The 25892-nt window shown below is 43.8% G+C and overlaps 1 protein-coding gene across 1 annotated transcript in view; it reads right to left on the bottom strand.

Moving 5' to 3' along the window:
* ABCA13 (ATP binding cassette subfamily A member 13) overlaps window positions 1-25892 on the bottom strand; it is a 316624-nt gene that overhangs the window by 287817 nt on the left and 2915 nt on the right. Inside the window, exons 2-5 of the mRNA XM_074986018.1 lie at window positions 15668-15761; window positions 12573-12696; window positions 4210-4361; window positions 235-263 (exon numbers count right to left, since the gene is read on the bottom strand). Of these exons, the coding sequence (XP_074842119.1) occupies window positions 235-263; window positions 4210-4361; window positions 12573-12696; window positions 15668-15761 (399 nt within the window). The remainder of the gene's footprint in view (window positions 1-234; window positions 264-4209; window positions 4362-12572; window positions 12697-15667; window positions 15762-25892) is intronic.

Below are 25892 nucleotides of genomic sequence, written 5' to 3' on the forward strand. Positions count from 1 at the left end.
ACTTCAGACGAGAAAAGCTTTTAGGCAATAATATTGAAGGCTGCAATCCAACCAAGGATATAGCAATCAGTGACCCTCTATACTAGGTCCCTGAATCACTGTATCCTCAGCAACACTCAACTTTCTATAACACGCTTTAGTAAAACTTGAAAGAAAAAAAAAACTATGCATTGTTGCTAAGCCAGAAATTGTAACTTTAACACACACACACACAGAGAGGGTACAATTACTTACGGTTAAGAAAGTTGAACAGTTGATGGACCCTGTAAAAATAAGAAGTTTTCCTTTTTCACACATTTACATATTATTCACTGCAGAAGCATCACTGCTATACACTGTGAATTAACTCAAGTTTTGTTGAAAAGTAAAAGGCACAAAACAAGTAGTGCAGGCCTGTGTGCAGGAAGGGTGAAAAAGGTGTGAATGCACACCACACACCCCTGTATCTGCTTTCTCTCCCTTCCTCCCTGCTGCACTCTTCAGGGGAAGCCTGCAGGGGATGATGGGGGAAGCCAAGGCACCCTGGGAGCTGTAGTTTCTTGGCCAGCTCCCTGCCTATAGAGCTGGCCCAGGAGTAGGGAAGGGATTACGTTCCCCAGCACACCATTGACTGCTAGAAACAGGAAAAGAAGGGGGACGTGGGATTATTGTTTTTCACTTACAATTTTACAGCAAGATCCCAGAAGGTAATTGCTGTAACACCTCTATTACCTTATTATAACCTTTATTACTGTTTGTTTGTTTGTTTGTTTGTTTCAGAGTATGACTGACTGCTGGTGTTTTGTTTGTTCAAGAACTCCTCTTGAACTGTAAGATCTATGAACACAAAATTTGGCATGCAGCTTCCTCTTACCCTAACATAAACCAAGTTCGGGGTTTGGTTGTCCTTGGAAAGTGAGAAATGCCTGAAATCCTAACGTTTCTCAGAACACATAGGGATGGGAAGGAGGAGGAGGGAGGCAAAAGGGAGGCACAGGCAGGAGGGATGTTGAACTGAGAGTGGCCACTAGGGGCAGCTGCAGCACCAAGGGAGAGGCCAGCAGAGCTGAGGCTCCACCATCTTGCCTCTCACAAAGACCAGGTAAGTAGCTCTCAGCTCCAATCCCAGAGCCTGTCTCCCAGACAACCTACAGGCCATGGGAGGCGATTCTGGAAGCTGGGGCAGCCCCCAGAACCTCACCCCACCACCACCAAGACAGCCTGCGGGCCATGGAGGTAGCGGGTGGGGTGCAGCTGGAGATGGCAATTCCCTGAAGCCTGGCCCCTCAACAATCTCAGACAGCCTGCGGGCCAGAAGAGGGTGTGGCCAGGACAGCCCCCCGGAACTTGGCTCTACCCGGACAGCCTGCAGGCCAAAGAGAAACAGTTGGAGCAGGCAGTTTCCCACAGCCTGCCCCACTAGAAAGCCTGCAGATTGCACAGGAGGGGAAGACTGCTGGAGGCTAAGGGCAGCTCCAAGAGCCTCACCCCACTTCAACAGCCCAATGGTTCCCAGCCTTTTCCAGAAATGGACCCGTTTTGACAATTCAGATGACCTGATGACCCAAGGCAATTCAAAAATGGGAGTGGGAGGGCAGAGCAGTGCCATAACTAGCTAATTTTGCACCTGAGGCAAGAATATAAAATTACGTCCCTTCATGTTTATATATTCATACTGATTTCATAGAAAAGGGGAAATATATTAATAAAAATAAAATAAAACTACATTTATTATAGTTAATTATTATTTTATTACTATAGTTGATCTGATTTGTGGTGGGGCAAAGACCCTTATCCCCAAACCACTCTCCCCTGCTCCCCCAGATTAAACCCACACTCAGAGGCTAGAGGGGCTGTGGGGTGTCACACTCAGGGGCTGTGGGCTGGGAGGTTCACAGTCAGGGGATGGGTGGAGTCACAAACAAAAAATGAAAACTGACAAATCAGCTACATAGAACAGAAGGGGGACAAAAGGACGGTAGGGAGTAGGGGGGATGAAAATTACTTACTGCAAAGGCTACAAATATCAAGGGTGGAGACACTGTCTTTGTACCATGTAATTGCTTCTCTGTTGATAGAGCTGCTGGATGTGGCAGCATTAAGGAGCTGGAATGGCTTCTTCAAGAGCCACGTGCAGCTCCGAGCTGCTGGCAACCCTTAACAAATCTAATCGTGACACATGTCTGGGTCCTGACCCATAGGTTGGGAATCCCTGGCCTACAGGCTGAAAGGGTGGGGGGTGTTTGCAGGAGAGAGGATCAGCCACCAGAGCCTGTTCTTCCATCACCCCACCCCACCCCACCCCTCCCCACCCTCCAGACAGCCTGTAGGATGCAGATAACACTGGAGGTAGAGGGAAGCCCGCAGAACCTGGCCAGCCCCTATAGTGCCCCATCAAAGCACCACCCTGAGAGACCAGTGCAGGGTGGTCGGGGGATGCAACTAGATGCTGGATTCAGCCCGCAAAGGACTGCCCTGTCCCCTGCCCTGTCCCCCCCAGGCTGCAGGACAGGGTGGCCACTACCACAATCAAAGACCTTCTGGTGAAGCTGCAGGCCTGGAGGGCAACAGCCGAGTGGGGGGCTGCCCCCATGGTGCTGCTCCCTCCATAGGCTGCAGGCTGTGGGGTGGGGGGACAGCTGGAGGCCAGGGCCAGCCCACAGAACCCTGAATCCTTCCCTCACAGAAGGAATTGTTGGGCAGGGAGCACAGACCAGTGTTGCCTTGGCCCCTTGGGAGGAGCTGTAGCTGTAGCAACATCACTCTCACTGCCACAGGTGGCCCTAGTAACCCCACCACCTCCCAGGCCCCCATCCTCAGAACCCTGCCCTAACTTCTGCACCTCCCACCTGCATTGACTGGCACCTCCACCTTCTGCCTTGAGCCCCCACCAATTTTCTGCCCTAAGCCACCCACTACCTACTCCTCCTCACCCCAGAACCCTCACTCCAGCCTTCATTTGTCTTCACTTTTGAAAAATACTGCCACTGGCAAAAAAGCAAGTGCATTTTTCATTTATTTTCAATAATTTCAGTAAAAGAGCCGAGCAACATTGGGTACATCTGCCAGTATAACAAAATCATTTAGCAATCCCATTCCTTCTCTGATAAAGACTCATTGCATGACTATTTTTAACTCTTTTATATTTAAAAAATGTGGTCCACATTTACAAAAAAAAGCACACACCGCAGACATTCCTGCATACAGGCCTGCAGTGCACCAAAGAACTGGTAGTCTGATAACCTTTTGTACCTCTGCATATTTGTAGGTATTATTACAGAGTCAATCTTAAAGAAATTAATAACCGGGGTAATTTTCACTGTGAAGGCCAAATTCCCACGTACGCTGTATACAAGCAATATGGTTGCAGCATCGCTCACTATTCTGCACAGTTACCGGAGTGCTGGGTGTCTTTCACAAAGAACAGGGTAAATCCCACCCTATTTCATAGTAAATTCTGCAGAGTGGAGGTACTGAAGAATGTTCAAAAGCAGATGACTGGGAGTAATACAGGGTGCTAGTGGTCAATCTGTAGGGACAGCAACTCTGCCAGGGTGCTTTGTGCGAAAAGAAAGGATGCATCTGAAAGTCAATCTTGCTTTAAAAGAGCAGTAATGAGTCAGGCCCTCTCTTCCCAGTGTGCTACCCCATTCTGAGATCCCCATAAGCTTATCTGGTTCTATACCAACCCCTTACTTAAGCCACTGCCTGAAAGTCTCAATTTTGCAATACATGCACTATCTGCAGCATAAGCACTAGGGAAGTTAAGGACTAGATCGTTCCCATGGTCTACAATAGACTGTGTCTTGAGACTGGCGGGCCAATAGTAGTCAGGACACAAGGGCCTCGTGCCTTTGTGCCAGGTGTCATGCCGTACTAGGTCTTCTCCTGAAACCTGATCTTCTTTCTCCAGCCCTACTCATCATAGTCCTCTCCCCAGCCACGTCCCTGTCATGTATTGCCCACCGCCGCTGTCATGTCTAATATTTAGACTGTAAATTGATGAGGGAGGAGTATCCAGGGGACTGTGGAACATCCAACACAATCCTGGGCTCAATAAAACAATGAACCCTCCCCCAACAATCATAGTGATAACAATGGCAATGCTTGAGATCACCTTCTTAATTAAAATAATGATTGTTTTTATGATAAAAAGGAAGCATTTTTTTCAGTGGCTTTGATTAAGTGCCTGATAAACGTGTCAGTTGAGTACCAAAGTGGATGACTTACCTGGGACATTTGACTCTTCCTTCCACAGCTTTTGTAAAGCAGTAGCTTTTTCTGAGAGCTCTGAAATTCCCACTGCAAGGTCTTGTATCTCTTTCAGGAACGTGAGGTCAGTTCCCATAAAACTGTCTTGACTGCCTGGGAAACTGGAAGTGCTTTGACAGAGGGAAAGGGAAGGTCATATCAAAATAGGAAATGGAAAAACATGTCAAAAAAGGAATTGGAAAAGTTCCGCTCTGTCAGCTGAGAGCTCTACTGTGCGGGGTTGGGGGGGAAGGATGGATGAAAGTTTTTAATATTCCCCACTTTTTATTTGGAAGTTCATCACAGTTGCCGTGAATTGGGCAAAACTCCCACAAAGCCATGAGCAAGACAACAAGAGCTGCCATGCTGGAGTAATCCAATGCAACCAGTATCGGTGTCTTGACTCTGAGTAGGGTTGCCAACTTTCAAAGCACACAAAACTGAACACACCACTCCTGCTCCTTCCCCAAGACACTGTCCCTTTCCTCCCTGGCTCTGACAGCCTTCTTTTCAGTGAGTGCATCCCCCCGACTTCATCAACTGCGCTCTTCTACTCTCACTCACTTTCTCAGGGCTGGGCTGAAATTAGGGGGTGGGGGGCCTACAGCTGAGGGTCAGGAGTGGCACCATGCGTGATGTGTTTAGAGTGCAGGAAGGGGCTCTTGGCTGGGATGGGTTTTGGGGTACAGGAATGGATGTACAGTCCTGGAGGTGCTTACTGTGGCTCCCAGAAAACAGCCACCACATCCATGCAACCCAGCAGCCCCTCTCACCACCAGGTGCTATCAACCCTTCTCCCCTTGGTCATGGCTTGCAGCCAATGGCAGCTGTACAACCACCACTGGGGATAGTGGGAATGTGCAGAGCCTCCCTGTGGCCATTTTGGGAGCCACATGGAGCCAGGGCAGATAGGCTGGCTGCCTTAACTCCAGGTCCACAGTGCACCACCAACTGGACTTTCAATGCTTCAGCGGTTCCAAACGAAGCTGCCAGGGTCCCTTTTCAACCAAGTGTTCCCGTCAAAAAACGGATGCCTGGCAACCCTAATTCTTGCACTGGTCAGTGATAGACTTTTCCAAAGAAGTCTAAATGAATTAAAATACACATAGACATGATAGACTGCGGGAGAGAATTTCTTCCTGAACTCAAGTGGTGGTTAGTTCTTCTCTTCAAGACTGGGGATTAATAGGCTAAAATAGCAGTGACTATCTAGAATAGTGGTCCCCAAACTGTGGGGTATGGAGGAACATTCCTGGGGGCAGAAGTGGGACAAGCCCTTGGTGGAGGTGAGAAGGAAGCACCACTGCACAGGTCTCACAGTGGCTCCAAATTTTACCCTTTGTACATGTTACTAACCTACCAAACTGTCTTGTAAACATTTTGTTGCTTATTAAGGCACCAACACTAGAAATAAAAACTACAACCATAACAAAAAGCAGCACTAGCAACAGCTTCTGAGGCAGACACAGTGGTGATGGCAGTTGCCTTGCTACTTAAACTACAATTCTACTCTGAAAAATCACTATAGAAATGGAGTCATGGATAAAGGTTGATTGTCTTCTGCTGATTTTCATATTAAATGTTCTAATAAAATAGAAATACATGGCACAACTCCACACCTGTGATTACTGGGCCATCAAAAGTTGTAGATACAAAGATTTTATATAAATATGTGCAAATTTCATGCAAATACAAGCTTATGTATTTGATGGGATAACACAGGCATGTCTGGGGACACGTAGGAGACTCTGCTTTATTGCTAACAGTTTCTATAGACCTCAGGGATATGACAGTTAAAAAACAATATGTTACCTGCACTTAAAAAACAATGTCACCAGCACTGAATTTCACCCAGATATTACCACAGACACTTTTTTTCAGCTACATCAAACTGTACATTCTATAACAGTGCCATCTGGTGGTTCACTGATAGGCAAGACAGTTTTCAAACCCTGAATATCAGTTGTCAGATGAAAACAAAACATCTGACCTATATTTCTCTTTTCTTTATACAACAGAAAACCTAGGAATGGCCCTGGACACAAAAAACTTCTTAACAGAAAAATTCTAATCAATACATTTCCTCAATTTTTAATATTAGAGGGATCCCAGGAACAGAATTCTGGTCCAGCTGTCAGCTTCCCCTGAACTTTAAGCATGCATTTCAATCTGGGAGTTCAGGCCTCATTCCTACAGGGAGCTCTGTGCAGGCAGACCCCAAAGTCCACATGAAACATCACTGACTTCAGCAGGGCTGTGCAGGGATCAGCCCATGAGGAACTCATTGCATGACTAAACATTAAGGCTTGTCTTGAATTTTGCATCTATCTAATCATTTAGCTTCTCATATAGCTGAAAGGGTTTTGATGTCAGGAATATTTTAAATATGGTTTTGGGATGCTTATGAAAGCCTAATCAAAGATATTTTTCATTGACATTACTGTAGGGGTCAGACCTGAAGTCCAGCTAGTTCGGTGTCTTGCCTCCAAGAGTCATCCACAACAGATGCTTCAGTCTAATCTGCAAGACACCTCAGTATAGGCAGATACAAGCTATTCTGCCTCTCCCGTGAGGTCTGCTTCTAGTCCATTTAATGGGGGTTGGTTCTAGTTAATATACAATGCTCACCAGGTAAAGGAGGCTACTTCATGTTATAGTCTTCATATAGGTGGAGAAAAGCCCATATCTCTGAACCAAACTACAATCCCAAACCTACCAAGATTAGCCCCAACTCACGATGTAAATCAACTGGAATTAAAACTTCCCTTCCTTCCTGAACTTCTACTCAGCTGATCAACACCCTCTTACCGGTCATTGTTATCCCTGCTCACAAGCTCCAGAAATGGAGAAGCCTGTCATCATGAACTGAAGGCCAACAAATTCAGTCTATTTCACTCTAAAGGAAACAGCAAGTTGAGGAGTACTTATGGAAAGCAATCTTCTGCTGGACCCTTTTTTTAACCCTTATCCATGGGACTAATAGGTTGAGTGCCTCTGTAAATCAGAACAGCGGCAGTACTACCCTGGAAGGAGATTGCCTCTCAAGTAGGCAGAGCACAAACCATTTAAAGGCTAGTTTGCAATAGTTCAAGCTTCCTGTAGAGCTCACTGACAACCACTGAAGACACCAGAGCACCCACATAGCATTCAGAGTGAAATCCTGCTTGATAAGCAGACAGTTGAATTCTGTACTATTTTACTGGGAGCTCGAACAGGTCTGGGTACATCTAGAGAATGCTAATAGTTTTACCAAGTGACAGATCATGGCTAATTTGTAGCAAAGCAAGCTCAGTTGGAAAAATAATCTTAGTCCCAACACCCACCTGGCAATGCATGTGCAGCCAATAAACTAAGGTGACCTTCTCATTGCAAATAAGAAGGGGAAAAACAAAAACAAAACAAGCCCTTCCCTCAGTCAGTGAGGCCAATATCATACTTCCAGTGGGTTTTGTTTGGCTTGATGCTCATCCAGCATGCTCACACACGAATTTCACACACAGCTCTTAACTTGTAATGCAAGAGCTGCGTCTACACGTGCACGCTACTTCGAAGTAGCGGCACCAACTTCGAAATAGCACCCGTCGCGTCTACACGCGTCGGGCGCTATTTCGAAGTTAACTTCGACGTTAGGCGGTGAGACGTCGAAGTCGCTAACCTCATGAGGAGATAGGAATAGCGCCCTACTTCGACGTTCAACGTCGAAGTAGGGACCGTGTAGACGATCTGCGTCCCGCAACGTCGAAATTGCTGGGTCCTCCATGGCGGCCATCAGCTGGGGGGTTGAGAGATGCTCTCTCTCCAGCCCCTGCGGGGCTCTATGGTCACCGTGGGCAGCAGCCCTTAGCCCAGGGCTTCTGGCTGCTTCTGCGGCAGCTGGGGATCTATGCTGCAGGCACAGGGTCTGCAACCAGTTCTCAGCTCTGTGGATCTTGTGTTGTTTAGTGCAACTGTGTCTGGGAGGGGCCCTTTAAGGGAGCAGCTTGCTGTTGAGTCCGTCCTGTGACCCTGTCTGCAGCTGTGCCTGGCATCCCTATTTCGATGTGTGCTACTTTGACGTGTAGACGTTCCCTCGCTGCGCCTATTTCGATGTTGGGCTGAGCAACATCGAAGTTGAACATCGACGTTGCCGGCCCTGGAGGATGTGTAGACGTTATTCATCGAAATAGACTATTTCGATGTCTCAACATCGAAATAAGCTATTTCGATGTTGGCTGCATGTGTAGACGTAGCCAAGAAGTGCTGGGGCTCATGCATTTTTTGGTTTTAGGAAGAAGGAGCTTTCAACGACTGGTGGGTCCTTTCAAAAGGCCCCCATCTACGTGGGCAGCACGTGGTTCAAAAGCGGCACTTTCAAATTGCTGCAGTCATCATTCTGCGTCTTTCAACCTCGCTCATTACCATGCCCCTCTCAAAAAGAAGGGGCAAGTGTAGACGTAGCCATAGAGATGAAAAATATGAGATTGACTAGCAAGAAGCTTTCTGTGAGGCACATTCTGCCAGGGACCATTACATTAACCCCCTCTGCGCAGTTCTTTGTGGATGAGGTAGGTACCTTTCCCACAAGCCTTAGGAAATTCTACTGTACTAGTAGAAAATGAAATAAAGTTTCCACTGGCCTTTTGACTACTTAACTAAATTTCACTAGTTTGCTGATTGCTGAGACAAATTGTAGGACTTATTTACACTTGGATTACCAGCAAAACTGTTGGATTTTCATAGTGATTTAATGCACAGGGCTCAGTTTTTCAGCTGGTTTAGTGTTTGCATGATTTTGAAATTGGGCCCATGAATGCTGAAACAATTAAGTACCTATCAACACCTCAAGTCTACAAACTTGGGCATATGAAGAGGAAAAATGGGAACTTTTTATTGCATTACAATATAATGGACTAAAATTTCTGAAGGAAGAGAGTAGGAAAAATGGTCAAAGTTTTGCTAAAATACAGGAAGATAATCATATTGAAGATAAATCTACTCCGAGAAAATGATATATGAAAAGTATTGAGGAGTTCTGAACTTTTCTCTGGAGAATTTTCAAAATAAAGTTCTGATCCTGAAAACTCTCAAGTTACAAATATTATTTCTCCTCCTAACCAGCAACCCTTAGAATTCATTCTGGGCTTTGAGTACCAAATTGTAACCTTGCCCTCTTCCATCTCACCCCTATTAATTAATGTTCTAGCAACACAAATTATGCCTTGCAGCTGTGCAAACCCACTATCTTCTAATTATGCCTCAAACACCTGCGCACATTTACTTCCTTGGGTTTTTTTTTTTTTTTTGTGAAGGTGTACTTCAGAATAGAAACAAGGTGTTTTGTTACATTTTGTTTTTTTAAACAGTTAGGGCAATTAAACATTAACACAACCTCCATCACTGACAATTTTTGAAAATTTTTCTAAAAGAGATACTATAGATTAAACAGGAATTAATTCAGAGAAGCCTCATGATCTGTTTTTGCAGAAAGTCAGATTAGATAATTACGGTGGACCTTTCTATTTTTACAACCTACTAGCATACTTACACAGCATTGCTTCGGTCCTTAACTCAATTAAGTCTTTTTCTTTGTTTTTAAAAAAGGAAAATGTGCATGGTTTATTTATGAACTTTATGCCAACTTGGAATCCTTCTCTCTTGAATAGGCTGTGTACTTGTCAACCATAGATCTAGGGTCTATAGCTATACGCTGTGTCTACACATGCCGCTTCTTCCGGAAGCTCTTTCAGACTCTGAAGTACATGTGCTGCTATGCTAATGAGGTGTGGAAAATTTGCATCTGTGCCTCATTAGCATCTTCTGGATAGCTCATTAGCATGCCGCTTCTGGAAGAAGCGATGCATGTAGACACAGCCATAGGTCGATATTATTTCTGGGTAGGGTTGATGAAATCCTTGAATTATTGCATCAGCTTCCCCACCAGATCTCTGGAAAGAAAGAAACTGCCTCCAGGAAATGTTTTCCTGTTTTTACACTAAGATGAGATGCTATTTTAAGACTATAATCAGAGATGTGCAAATATTCATGCACCACAGACAATCAAGATAGCTCAGTTAGGTACACTCATCCCTCGCTCCACAAGCACAATTGGTTCCCAACTTTGTGCGCATAGGCAAAAAGTCATAAGAGGGACACTAAATTACCATTAAAATACATGTAAAAGTCTCTGATTGGTTCTTAGAGGTGGGTAAAGGAGTGAGATCAGGTGGCACTGCTTTTGAAAGGTAAGTGAAGCTTGGTTTGGGGGATTGGGGAGGGTTAAAGGCTGGGGACAGTTTGGGACCATGAGTGGGAGGGAGGGTTAAAACCTGGTGGACAGCTGGGTCCATGGGACGGGTGGAGGGTTCAGGTTGCTGAAGGTTGAGTGTGTGGTCTGGTGGGGTCAAGTGGAAAGGGGAGGGGAGGTGGGGGTCAGGCTGCTGTGGGGCCAGTCTGCGTGCCTGGTGCGGGGGAGCAGGCTGCCGCAGGGTTGGTGGAGAGCAGGGGGTCAGGCTGCCATGGGGCAGCGGAGGGCAGAGGATCAGGCTGCCGTGGGGCGGTGGAGGGCAGGGAATCAGGCCACTGCAGGGTGGTGGAAGGCAGGGGATCAGGCTGCTGGGTGGCGGCGGGGGTGGGGTCAGGCTGCCATGGGGCCAGCAGGGGTGTGGGGGCGGGGATCAGGCTACCACGGAGGGACGTGGGTCAGGCTGCTGCAGGGCTGCAGGGCTGGCTGTGGTGGGGGGCAGGGGCAGGCTGCCGCGGGTTGGGGCTGCATGGCAGGGGATCAGACTAGGGCAGGTTGGAGCTGGGAGAGGGGATTAGCCTCGTATTAGTGGGGGAGTTCACTTGTAGAGTGAACAAAGTTAAGTAAAGGTGTCCCTCGCTTAAGGGAGTATTCGTTAGTAAAGTACTCGTTTAATGAGGGATGAGTGTACTTCACTACTGAGTGTCATGTTCTGATATCCAGAGATTCCAGCCACCTCAGACAGAACACAAAAAAATATGTGTTTTGTTTTGTTTTTTTTTAAATACGATGTCTGTGTCAAGGCATAGTGGGTTGTTATTTTAGCACTAATTTGTATAGTAGAGAAATAAATTAAATTATAATTTCAGAGATACATTTTATACATTCTATAACACACTGAGGAAAATTACCTGTCTCAGATAGCTAGTCAGTTTAAACAACTTATATCTGTTCATATCTACTAGTAAGTAACATGACTTACTATAAACACTGTGGCACATAACATACATTGACATTAAAATCTTTACACTGGATCCATGTCAAATTCTACATTATCTTTAAAATTAAGCTTTTCGCTTTCAAGGCCTAGAAAGAAACAACTTCATTTTACTTGACTAATCTGGGGGACAGGGGGCAAAGGGGCGGTGGGCTATATACTCAAAGCTAGTCACTGTGTTCTGACTGACTGACCTAGTTATCCAGCTTGCACCCTGCTCACTTACATTTATTGTTCTCAGTCTGCAGCAGTACATTGAAATAAATTAATGATTTACGAGTTTGCTATTACGCTGACCTATTACCAAACAAAAATGCTTTTTAAATTCAGCTCTTCTGTGGCTGTTTATTGCTTTGTTTGTGTGTTTTTATTTTGTTTGTATTGTAATAGTACCTAGGGGCCTTACTCCTGCACCAGAACCCCAATGTGCTAGATGCTGTCCAAACACTTACAGAACAGAAAGAGCCCCAAAGAGCTTAAAATCTACGTGTACTCTTCAGTTTTCTTTTCTTGGGTGTTTGAGATAGAGCATGACAATGAATCAGATTTCTTTTAAATGTGAATTTGCTCTCTATTGATTTTCTTCTGACCACTCCTTTAGCTCCTCCTGTTTGCTTCTTCAGTTCTCTGTTGCTGTCCCTCAAGATACTGTCCTAGATTCCTGCTCTCTTCCCTCTGCACCCCATAGCTGGGAAACCTCAGACAAGCCCAAACTATCCCAAACACAAAGGTGCAAATAGAGTATTATCTTCCACACGCAGCACCTCAACATGTATCAACAGAACCTCTAACAAGCGTAAATTATTATGTTTCTTGTGTGAGTGCATGGAGGGTTTGGAAGAGTACAAGAAGTTTCCTCACCTTCTCCCCTGATCCTTTTAGACAGAACAACATTGCAGCCCCTGAAAGAAGCAACTGCTAGTCCCTTGTTATCTCTGTGGAGCAAAATCACCCTGGGAAATGTAAGGAGTGATCAGAAGGAGCCCTGCCACTGCCACGGACACAGCAAACTTCAGGGGAAGCAAGCTAGCACAGGGAAATCAAGTTCCTGCAACTCCTAGCTACTAGACTATAATAATCCTTCTTATTGGAAGTGACAAGAGTCAGAAATACTGATAAACTTACCGGAAACTGTAGCGTTTCTGAGGTGTGTAACTGCTGTTCTTGCACCTGGAGCCAACATTACAGAAGAGACTTTCAACAAAAGGATAAAGGCCCCGACTTGGCAAATCTCGAGCTTCTAAATAACCTATAAAACAACAGCAGATAAACTTGTATCACTGAGACTGAGGCTTTAAAGCGGAAGCTGTAATATTATTCCCTTACCCATAAAACTAGTCGGAAAAATGACACTGTGACACAAACTTCTGTCGAAGACTGGCTAATTTCACTGACATTGGAGAGGAAACCCTATCTGATTTCCTGCCAGTTCATTTCCTTAGATCATTGGCAGTCTAGCTTTCCAAAGTATGTGACTCCAGGGCAGCCCACCATGTTGCCTTCATCAGCATGAAGCACCCAAGGTGTTAGAGGGTTCATAGCTTTGGGGGCTGCCAGTCTTGTGGACTATCCCAACAATGGGATCCCCAAGGCTTCCAAGGGCTGAGGCTCTGGAGCACCTACCAAACAACCTGCTCTGTAACCAGAACTCCATTCCTTGTCTCAGAGAAATTAAAACTTTGGTGTATTCAAACCTAACTAAAACAAAAGCAAATTCTAAAGTATTGAAATCACAGATTCAATGGATTTATCTTTCTCCACACAGCTCTGCCTACGATAGTAATTTGTGTGTAAGGCAGCTATCCCTGTCTCATACTGATTAACTTTTACATTGCACTACTGTGCATTCAGTTTGTATATGATTTGCCTAGTACTGAATCATAGGCTATGTCTACCCTATGGAATAAAGTTGAATTTATTAAAGTTGACTTTGTAACACTGGGTTTTATAAAATCAAAGTTAAGTATCTGCAACTCCCAACAAAGTTGCCTTAGTGCGTCCCCACTAAATCACCAAAATTTAACTGTCGCATCAGTGCATTGTGGGAACCTAGCCCACAGTTCCCTCAGCGCCGTAGCATTCTGGTATTTTTGCTAGAGCTCTAGGGGAAAAAATGCCCTGTAAGTGGTTGTGGGTGTGTGATGTCATCTTCTCGCACTGCATTGCCCTCCTTCCCCTCCCTTTGAAAACAAATGGCCATTTTTCAGAATTCTTTTTCCCGGATGAGAGAAATTGTTTGAGACATCCACAGTATGGACCTTTGAAACAAATGTGTCCTGAGAGCACCCACTGTCATCTTCCCAGTCCGCAGTGCTGCCATTCCCCTCCTGTTGAAAAGCAACTGGCCATTTTTCAGAAGGAACAAAGGAAAAGTAGGGAATACCAGGGAAAGAAAGCCATGACTCAACCATGCCAACAGGTTGCTCAACTAGTTTTCCTCTGGTTAAAGAACACCAAATACTGGAATAATCTAGAATCGTGTGAATAGGCAAACACTTAATATTAGTCACAGAGAAGGAAAATAGGGAATCCCAAGGGAAAGAAAGCCAAACAGGTGGTGGGCTTCAGAAGCTGAAGCATCCTTTGCAAATGTACTCTGGGAGCACACAGCTGACTGCGCCATGTCAGGTACTTCAGTTTTCTGCCAGTGAAAGAACACCTTTCACAAGACAGCACATCAGGGAACGGTCAATCCCGCCTCTCTAAGATAGAAGTGAATTAAAACCAGATCACATGCAGAAAGGTAACAGGGAATCATGCCAGCAGGTACCTCAGTTTTCCCCTGGTAAAAAACAGATAAGAGGCCACTACTGAGACTGTAGCTCCCCCAAGCCACACACTTTGCGAAGGGAGAGTACTGCAGCAGCGTACCTAGGCAGGAGCACCAGCCACAAAAATAATTGCAGCCGGGGGGCAATCCCCAAAATAAGCTCAGCTGGCAGGGGTGAGATGAGGTGCCTGTTGACATGGTGCAGTCACCTGGTTTCTTCTTAGCCATTTCCCCCCCTCCTCACAGTGCATGTTGCCTCATGGGGGCCAGACAGCCCCTGAATATCTTTGCTGTGGGAGGAGCCATCCCTCTGGCGATAGCCCCCTGAAATACTTTCCCATCCATGCACAGAAATCCTTCCAGGTTAGTATCATTCTGTGAATGTAAATTATCAAATTATAAATGCAACTATCAAAGTTAAAACGAAATGAACATGAACTATGAATCTCAGTTATTCGCCAAGAGTGAAGCATTACTAACAGTATCAGTTTCTATCTGGAGAATTGTGACAACAAGGTTACTGATAGAGGTCACTATTCCAATTTATAGATGTGTGTTCTGTTCAAAAGAATGATGAATTAGACAGAGAAAGTGGGTCTTATACTAACATTAAATAAATACCAAGGGTCTGTACATGGCATGATGCAGCATTTGGAACAGTGCATCAGACATCAAGCTTAATTAACAGCACTCAATCTAGAGGCTTTTTATATAGATAGTAGCTGTGCGTGTTTAATTTATAAGCAAATATAAAGGAACAGATTCAGTTTCAGGTCTCATGAGATTTTCTACAAGGAAATAAGCTTTTACACATATGTCTTAAATAGAAGATTTTTTAAGCTCCTCTACAATGGCTTGACTGACTTGCATTGTTTCTTTTGTTGTACTTCCAATCTTGTTTTAAATTGCATTGGACTACATTCTTTTTCTGGAAGTTGAGAATGTGTGGACTGAACCCCAGATGCCATTTCCAGGTGAGTTATAAAATACATACCACAGCAGCAACTAAATAAAATATAACAGAGCACAGCAGTTCCCAAGCTCTGAGTCACAGCCTATTTTTGTGGGGCCACCAGGGTGATCTAGATTTGTTGGGTCCCAAAGCCAAAGCAAAAGCCAAAAGCCAGGCCCCACAGCCCAAGGAGGCTGGGCCAGGCTTCGTCTTCAGCTCTGGGAAGAAGAGCTCAGTTTACAGGCACAGTAACATATACCACATTGGTCTAGGTAAAATGATGTTTGAAAAGGATGAAGGAGAAAGAACTATAGACTGCAGGGAAAAATAGTTGTATAATGTTATGGGACACAAAATAAAAAACAAATAGAGGACCTGATCCAAAGCTCAGTGAAGTTCATGGGCTTGGATTCAGACCTACTGCTATTTCCTTGTCTTGAAGAACCTCTTTAGAACATAGTCAACATGTGCAACTTTAAGATTAAACAAGAAACATACAGTTTTCCTTGTGTTCCGGAGGCTGCTGGATGCGAATCGCAGCCAGAATTAGGAAAAGTATGCATGGCCAGAGTACTTCTGAGAGAGACAGGACCTGAAAAGTGAACCCAAAATGATAATATCAGCATTATAGACATTGAACATGAGAACAGCATCATACAAATATACATTTTTACAGGGACAAACAAACTAATATAACAGAAGAGATGCCATACAAGAGAAATGATTAAACCAGATCCTGTTTTGTTTAAAGTGCACTTCTACGTAGAAACACATCTTTATATTATGGAGAAAAGAATGTTGCGTTCAGAGCATGAGTGTAAAGATCATTGTCTTTTTTATGTGCATGCATCTTTTCCTCTACATCCACGCAACATAATGAATAGAACAAAATGTCTGTACACTGGCACACTGTTCTCCAAAATCTAGACAACCAGTTTACGGTAAAGTGAAGGTAAGTCTTTTTCATGCCTCAGTTATTCCAGCTGCAAAATGGGGGTGACAGTGCTAGCCAGTTTGGTAAAGAACAGTGGGATCCTCCTATGCCAAGCATTTCATTAACAAGCTCCTATTTCAGAAGCAGTTACGTATGGCAGAATCACAATAAAAGTTAAATTTGAGGAATAAAAACATTAAAGAAGTATGGTCTAGGCAGGCTTTCATTATATCTGTGTATTTCTGGGGCTTATTACTTGAGTAGCATAAATGCTAGATACAGTACTTACACAGTCTGTAGCAGACAAGCTATTCCAAAAGGTAATATTATTACACAGAAAACCCAAGAAAAGTAGCAGAAGATGGTTCCTGCAGAGCAAACGTGGATTCTGGAAGCAGTAGTGTTGTGAAAGTGAAGCCAGACACTCCTATGCTAAAATAAATGACTTTACTCTACAGTGACAAGAAGAAAAGAAGTGCTTTAGTACACCTCTGACTCCCATCAGCTTCTCTCATGCTATCCTGTCCGGCGTACAAAAATTGATCAGAAGTATACTTTCACTGATAATCCCCACCCACATATGTAGGTGACAGAAGTGGTCAAAAAGAAGAGTGACATGCATTGTATTTTTTTAAATTTTACCTTAATTGGAATTTAATTTTTTTGAGAATTTTCAAACAGTTTTATAGGTAATATTGCTATGAGAATAACTTCTAAGCAGGATTTCAGATGTTAAATAGTGTGATATTGTAACCAGAGCAGCCCACCTGCTCATGTTAAGATTTCAGATACTTTTAGTAGCTGATTAACTCAAATAACATACAGTTTCATCTACTACAAAGACTTTAAGCTACAGAAATTCAAAGTCAAAATACTTAATTTCTAATTTATGTATTCTACTGAACATGAACATGGCCCCAAACAGTGATTTAGGAGAAAAAAAAAAAGCCCTTCTTGGGAATACATGAGATAACATTGAATTGTGTTAGAGATCACTCTTCAGTAATATATACAAGATAACTATGGAAAGCTTGAGATCCTGAGCTACGCCAATAAGTAAAGATGTTGTTACTGCCTACGTTTTAGACCACCAAACACTTCCTATTAAAACATCCTGTATTCATTTGCTTATAACTTTACAAAACTTTTAACTGCTTGATCTGAGACTTCCTGTGTTGGGTGTCCATGTTAGACTAAGTTATTTTGGAAAGTTTCAGTTAATGCAATTTACCCACTTCTGACAACCATGTTGTTTTACCCAAGTAAGAAAAAAAGAAAAAACATCCCTTTCATTTCAAGGCTCCAGCTTTTCCATGTTTTGGAACAGGAACCTGAAATTTTGCCCTGAGATGGTCTTTGTATCAGGAATGTTCCTTTTGCCCCCCACCCCCCATGAAAATCCCACCTCAGTTTAGCTAAGTTAAAGGACTTTCAAAAATATCGGTTCGCAAATGCTCCATTCAGATTTGTTAGGGTTTGCAAGCTAAATGCCCCCTCTGAAGATTCCTGTAGAATTATGCATGCTCCAGCCAAGGGTGCCAGGGTTGAGCAGAACTTTCCCTGCAATTGTTACCCAACTGTAAGAAGCCACATTTGGGCTGGGCACCAGAACTGAGAGGATAGTGAGTATGCTTCCTGTATTCTCCATGGTGCCTGTACAGAGGCTCCAGCAATAGGGAGAAGGAAGCCTCTTGACTCAAATAAAGAATGGAAAGTAGCTGAACCTTGTACAAGTCGCAACAGGTGTGGACTGGGACAAGGAGTTGGGGCATGTAGGGGATGTGACTGGAGGCGGGTACTATGGAGAAGAGAAAGAAACTGAGTCAGAATTGGGATTTGGGAGAGATACTGAGACTATCTAGAGAGGAGGGCTGGAAATTAGGGAGAAATACTGAGAGCCAGCTGGGACAGGAAAGACTGAGACTGGAGGGGGGTCTGTGACTGCATGGGCATCCTGTGCACTGAGTAAAAATAACCTTTCTGTACAAAATATAGTACATGAACATGTAATTAAAGACTGAGTCTGAATTCTAGCATTTCCCAACTTTTGAGTGCTCAACTTTGCACACTTAATATCTTTTCTTTATGTAGCTATTTGCATGCAGTCGAAATACCTAGCACAGGTTGCACCTCCTAAAACCAGCAATCTCTGGCCTGGCAACATCCTTTGTCTGGTAGAACCAGGAATGCTTCTGGGTCAGTGAGCTGGGGTAGGAGGGCAAGTGAAGCCAGACACCTGGCAGCCCTGTAGGGGACAGAGGTGGCATCCCCTGGCAGGCCTGAATGGGGCTGGGACAGGAACAACAGGGTCCCCTCAGCATCTGGGGCTGGAAGCCAGGTGTGGTGGCAAGCTGTGGCCAGAGAGCTGGGGAGCTGTGGCCTGAGGGCCAGTGGGGGCAGCCAGGGACGTGGTGGTGTTAACCTGACCTTGTCTGGCAAAATCCCTTGTTCAAGACCACTGAGGTCCTGAGGGTTCTGGAAAAGGGAGGTGCAACCTGTACAAAATTATAAACAAGACATAACTGGCTCTGGTATGGCTTCATAAGAGACAGCTGACCACTTCTGATGCAACTGGAGTATCAGGGGCATGATGTGTTTGTTAGTGGAATGCCTCATTGCAAAAACCTTTCTGGAAATATGCGTCAATCAGAATTTACCCAGCATTGCTTCACATTTCTCCTTCTATTGTGTCATTTGTTCTTGCCATTGTTACTCAACCAATGATCCTGGATGTTCATGACAAAGTGTTTATAAAAAGTGGTTGTTTGACTGGCTAACACATTGATCTTGTATGTGGGAAAGTGATGTCCTGGACATGACCCATGGGAGAGATACCCTTCTGGAAGTGGAAAAATTGTAATTCCTCCAGTTGAACAAGCTCCTATTGTAAGGGCAAATCAGCTGCAATGAGCCAGACTGTACTTTCTGTGAGCTTGTGTTGAGGCTTGCAGTATTTTCCTTAATCATTCTGTCAAGAAAGGGTTTACCCATTCTTCTCTATTATCCATGCACCAGTGCTTGTTTTGTGCTGGTATTTGCCGGTACTGAGTACCAGTACCTCAGTAGCCCCAGCCACAGCACTGGCTTGCTGAGGAGGGAGGGGGAAGGAGCTGGCTGAGTACCGGCTCCTTGCTTTCTTTTACATAAAAGCACTGTATGCACCCACCTTGCAACAGCCATGGAGCTGGCAGAGCCTCAGGCCTCAGAGGCACAATGGGAGAGATTCTCCAGTTGGTACAGATAATCCATCTCCCTGAGAGGCAGTAGCTAGATTAATGGAAGAATAACCCTGCCAACCAAATCAACACAGGGATTTAGGTCAACTTAATTTCACCACTCCGGGGTGTGGATTTTCCATGTCTGTGACTGACAACGATAAATCAAACTGATTTTCTAGTATAGACCAGGTCTAAGATCATACCACCTGATGATCTGGCTAGATGAACTGGAATCCACAGCCCTTCTTCACAGAGGGCCTTATCCTGTGTGCATTATTGTGTTAGCTAAACTCCTTTGTTTCACTGCTTTCAAGGCTCTCTTAGCCATTTCATTTTTATATGTGCCCTTCTACTTTCAGAGAGTGGGGAGAAATAAGTGCCTCTGTAAGGTCAAACACAGCACAAATGCTGGTGACAAAACAGGAACAGAAGTGGAGTAACTCTATAATGCAAAGGACAAAGAAATCACAAAGGCCTTTGAAATCTTTGTACAAGGAAGTACATGACATCCTGAACCAAAACCACAAAACCCACCTGAGAACATGCAGAAACCTGACATTCTACACCCATCTGTGGGTCTTGACAATGCAGGCGAGAATTGTTCCAAACACAAAAGACTGCTGAGAGGCTCAAAGGGAACCAGGTACTGGAGAATATATGGAAACATTTTTCTCTACTGTGAAAATAAATGTGTTTTAGTTATGCTCACTCCTCTTTTCTATTCACTTTCTACAAACATTTCAGTGGGGGTTCCACTCCCATGAAACATTAAGAAAAGTGTGGGGTAGATGCAGATGTTATTCAACATTAGGAAGATCAACAGACCTGGACCCTAAGTAAGTGCCATGTTGGAAGAGGTGGCAAAAAACATTAGTGTTGCAATTCCACGTATAAACCCTAATTCAGGAGTATTGCCCACATGGGGAGACCCCTGCCCATGGCAGAGCTACAAAGCAGTTGGAAGTATCCATGCTCATGGAGCCAGGCCATACCAGGCCAGACCCAAGATATTTCAGGCTAGTGAAGTGTGAGAACTGCAATATCTGTTGCAAAAAGCACTGCTAATTCTGTAGATGAAGTTATGCTGCGTACAAAACAACTAAATTAGGTCTGATTCCTGAGGAAAATAAATGCATGGCTCTGCTGCAGCTTAGTTGTATTGTTAAGAATGTTCATAACCTATTTGCTGCCCTTCCTTTGGGAATGTGCAAGATGCTCTGCCACACGAAAAGAAAGTTATTTAGTGTGAGTGTGAAATGGTTCCATCTGGACAATTCTTTAAAGACCAACACAGCTTTGCTATACTCTTGCTGATTGACTTCTGTCTGGGTCAATGGACTATTTTCCTCCAATATATTTATTTAAAGGAGAACTACAAGGAGTCCCCATTATACATAAAATTTAATTGTTTGTTAATGGGATAGCTGGGTGGTTAAGACATTTGACTAAGAGGCAGTAGATCAGTGGTTCACAACTCTGCTGTAGACTTCCTATGTGTCCTCCTTAATCTCTCTGGCCATGTGTACACTTATGAAAAACTTCAAAACTTCAAAAAGGCCATGCTAATGGCCAAATCAAGGAATACTAATGAGGCACTGAAATGAATATTCAGTGCCTCATTAGCATGCCACCTCTCACCCGCAACTCTTCTACACGGGGGTCCTTTTCGAAATGACCCTGCAAACTTTGAAATCCCCTTATTCCTATCAGCTGATAGGAATAAGGGGATTTTGATGTTTGCAGGGTCCTTTTGAAAAGGACCCCCATGTAGACAAGCCGTGGGCGAGTGAACCGCGGCACTTTCGAAGTGCCACAGCCGGCAGCATGCTAATGAAGTGTTGAATATTTATTTTAGTGCCTCATTAGTATTCTTTGATTTGGCCATTAGCATGTCCATTTTGAAGTTTTTCGTAAGTGTAGACATGGCCTCTGTGTTGGAGTTCCTCATCTGTAAAATAGCATAATGTGAAATGCTTCCCACCCATTTTTGTCAGCGTAGATTGTGATATCTTTAAGGCAGGGACTGTCTCTTTCTGTGTGCGCACAGCAGCTAGCATAGTGGGGATCCAGTATTGGCTCTCTAGGTTCTACTGTATTAAAATCACTGTTTATTTAGACTCCTAAGTCCTGAGTATACTCATCCTTTCCCTTTTGGATTAGTTATGCAATTCATAATTACAATCACTAAAAATAATACTTGGCATTTATTATATCATGTTCTAACCATACATCTCAAAGAGGTTCACACGTGGGGCGGTATTCATGATTATTAGTCCATTTTATAGATGGTGAAACCAGGGCACAACTAGAGTTATGTATCTTGATGAGGGCCTCACCAAGAGTCTGCAAGACAGCCAAGAAAAGACTTCAAGTCCCTAACTTGTAATTCAGGTTTTCCTATCCTTCTGCTCACCATGATCCCTCTTTGAACGCTATGTTCCTAGGTGCAGTTGATTCTCTTTGTCTTCTTGCCTTGTCACCGCTTGTGCTACATACTCACACATGTTGGGTTTTTTTTTAATTGGGCTTAGTACTTACAGAGTCAACTATGCCAAATTTGAACACATGGCAGTGAGCCCTGTGCGCTAGAGTCTCCACCCTCTTCTACCTGCTTTGTGTTATTCCAAGGCTATAGACCATGCAAGAAACAGGTATAAAAGAATACCTATATAGTGAGGGGCTATTATAGCCAATTCTATGCAACTCTGTCTTTCTGTCCCCACCAGAGGGTGCATAGTGGTGACTATTACAATTTGAAGGAGCCTGGAAACTCTAAGATATGCCTGGGGACAAGCACCCCAGCACCCACTAGATTTGGTAGGTGAGATAGTAGTAGAAACTAATCTTCATGCCCACTCAAACCCAACCTGCATTAAGCCCATAAGGCCAGTCTGAAAATTCTGGTCCGGTGTCTACCTTTTATTATGTGGAGTAAAATCCTGGCCCTTAGAAGTCAACTGGAATTTTGCCATTGATTTCAGTAGGGCTAATATTACATTCAAAAGGCTGAAATTTCAAGTAGAAACCACAGGGGATTAAATGCCTTGGTGAGAAATAGACATATGTATTAGAGGGCACAAGGGGATAGAATTATGAGCTTATCCACCTCATAAAAGCCACTGTGAAGAGAGAGAACAAATGTGATTGAAACCTATTCGGGGAGAATATAAGTGGCCATAAAAATCATAATATTGTACAGTATTACTAAAATTGAAGTACAACATATCATTTATACTGTGAGCTGCCCTTGTCCTAGCATTCATGGTTTTCAGGAAGTTACACTGATCAATTCTATTCCTTTGCTATAATAAAAAAAACTATGAATTATATTAAGTTAAATTGTCATCTGACAAGAAAGCAAGGGAGAACCATGTTTCCCAAGAATTCAGAAGTCTGTTTATTCTAAAATGCCAATCTTAGGGAATGCTTTTAACCCCAGAGTTTACATCCAGATAAATACAGAAAGGTGCAAAATATTGGTGCTCTCATCCTCCATTGTTTTCCTATTTTATTAGACTATAGCATTTATTGAAAATGTGCTGTATTAAATGCCACAAGAACCCATATTTAGGATAGCTGAGAAGTGATAGGGCTTTCTCAGTGAAAGTCTCTCTTAACCTTTGGAAATCAGACTCCCTGGCAACCCATTAAAACCCAGCTCTCAATTCCTCTGGGGGCAAGATACATGTGTAACCCTTCTGCCACTCACAGCTGACAGCAAGAAGGGCAAGATTCAGTATCTCAGAGGTTCTTCAAATAATATAACCAAACCAGCTCAAGCCTCCACCCAGTCACCTGCAAAAATTTTGGCCTGCTTAGTGGGCACCTTTAGCGGCAATTCCTACCCTTTTGCAAGCAGAGAGTCTGCAATAAAAAGCCTGTTTAATAACAATAACTTAGCATTAATCTGAGAAAACAGTATATGGAGTATCCACAAACAAAGAAAAACACCCAGGAGCAAGGCACCAAGTTCCTGAGCCCAACACCCTAACTCACATGATGTGACTTTCCCCTAGTTCAACACCCCATTCACAGCTTTGTACGGTCAGTGGAGACCCAGAGTTCATAGGCGCCTCTGTATGTAGGCTGAAACCTTCTGACTTTTCTGTTGTTGGGTACCAGCAAATTTACAAAAGCAACGAAAGGTCCTGTGGCACCTTATAGACTAACAGAAATGTATGAGCATAACCTTTCGTGGGCAAAGACCCACTTCGTCAGATGCAGGTGGTCTTTGCCCACGAAAGCTTATGATCATACATTTCTGTTAGTCTATAAGGTGCCACAGGACCACTCGTTGCTTTTGCAGATCCAGACTAACACAGCTACCCCTCTGATAAGTGAATTTACAGTAAATATCCTTTGAGCCTTCTGTCCTCCCAAAGGCTCTGGGCAGTCATTCACACTGACTCCAGGTTTATCCAGCTTCACAGTGCAAATAACATCTAGTGCTGGATCCCTGAGAGTCTCTACTAATCACCCTCTCTTTCCAGTCTTAGGTACTTCCCACTCCTGGAAGATTTCAGTAGTGTGTTCCAACCAGAGTTCAAAAGTCCTCCCTAAAGGCCTCAAGTATCATTAGGGAGGATCACTAGTATTTCTTAGGGTCAATGTTCAGTCCCTTGCACCAATCCTCTAGTATGCAGACAGCCATTACGCAAACTCTTATTTGTCCAAAAGTAACAGGACTGTTTTCCAAAAATAAATAGTCTCCTTAAGATGTGCTTGCGATGGGTACGAACCCAGCTAGCATCCCAGATGTGCCCCCAAAAATGTAATCCTTCTGCCAGTAGCACTTGACAGCAAGAAGGGCCACATTCAGTATCTAGGAGGTTCTTTAAATAATGTAACTAAAGTGGCTTGAGCCCCTATCCAGTAACCAGGGAAAATTTCATCGTATTCACTGGGCATCTTTAGAGGCAGGTTTTCCCCTTTAGGAAGTATGGAGTCTGAAGCAGAAACAGTCTGTTTAATAGCAGTAACTGAGCATTAATCCAAGAAAATAACATGTGCACTATCCACAAAAAAATAAGAAAACCCTTGAGTAAGACACTCTCCCCAATGACCATGGGATGGGCTCCTTTGCTTCAAGTTCTTGAGCCCAACACCACTACTCATACGGTTGGGGAAATCACACTTCAGCACTAAACTCAGAGCTTTGTCTGGTCAGTGCAGACCCAGAGTTAACAGGTGCACGAGCATGAAGTCTCCCCTCATTGTGCATGGGAGGGGCTGGGGGTCAATGCCACCACACTAATTGCTCCCACTGGCTATCTGCTCACTCACTGCCCATCACCTGCCTGCCTGCCTGCCAAAAACCCATCATTTACAGCTCTCTGTGATTTCAGCTCTTGGCCCAGAACGCAGTTCAGCTACAAGAAATTTCAAGATCCACTGGAATACATTTAAAATAATAAGAGAGACACCTTACAGAGCCTGTTTTAGTTCTACTCTTGAGACAGTGGGTAGAAACAGGTTGAACCAAGCTCACAGCTAACCCCTTGAGGGTATGTAGCCTGCTGCTTGAGACTCCTGCCCTCCCTACTTAACCTCACAGAAGGCTGGCAGTGAGTCCCTTGTCCAGCCAATGTTCTTTAAGCTGACAATGTTTTCCTCCTCTGAAAAGGGTTAAACATAGTTTGCCTTTTCTGTACCTCTAGCTAACTGCAGGGAAGAATTCCTTCAGATCTTTTTTACATGTGGTCTGATCCAAAACCCACCAAAGTTAATTGGAGTCTTTCCATTGATTTCAATAGGCTTTGCATTAGAGCAAGACAGCTCATTTAATTAACTGACGTTGGCTTCTCCTTAGTCTTTCATATTGGCAATAATATTTTACAAATATTTATGACACTTTGCAGTTAAAGTCCCCTTTCTCACAGTGATGGGTAACACTGAAGTGAGTAAAATATAAGAAGAGGGGAGCTTTTTCTTGTGCTGAGGGCAAGAGAGAAAGAATCTTGGGTGTCCTGACATTGACTGCAATGGGTCCCAGAATTTCCACTCAGGGTTCCTGAGCAATCTGGGATCACTTCCAACTCCTTCCAAAGCAGAACTTTAAGTTGGTGTGTTTTGGTGAGACTTACTGTCTTTTGGGTTATGTAATAGCTAAAGTTATAGTGCAGTTTCCTAATGGAGAGCCACCTCATGTATTTTGCTGAAATCCAGGCTACTCTAAATTATGCATAAACACATTTTTGAGCTATGTTCTGTTACAAAACTTTTCTGCAAACACAGTTGTACTTGGGAAAATGGGGTTTTCTCCCCTGACTCCCTTTTATAAATTCAATGAGGCTCAATGAGATTCAATAATTTACATATTTTGACCAAATTCTACTTATATTCTATGCTTATATTCTACTCATAGTTGGACCAAATTCAACCTGTATTTGGACGTAATTACCACCATCTCAGACCTAGTCTGAACCTACAACTTAGGTCAACCTAGTCACATTGCTCTTTGATCAAAATAAACTAACTTAAGACCCTAAAATCACACAGACCTAAGTCCCTTTGGAGACATGACTAGGTCAATAGATGAATTCTTCCATGGGCCAAGTTACTGCCTCTCAAG

The sequence above is a fragment of the Carettochelys insculpta genome, chromosome 2 (assembly GCF_033958435.1).
Source record: "Carettochelys insculpta isolate YL-2023 chromosome 2, ASM3395843v1, whole genome shotgun sequence".
Taxonomy (NCBI): Eukaryota; Metazoa; Chordata; order Testudines; family Carettochelyidae; genus Carettochelys; species Carettochelys insculpta.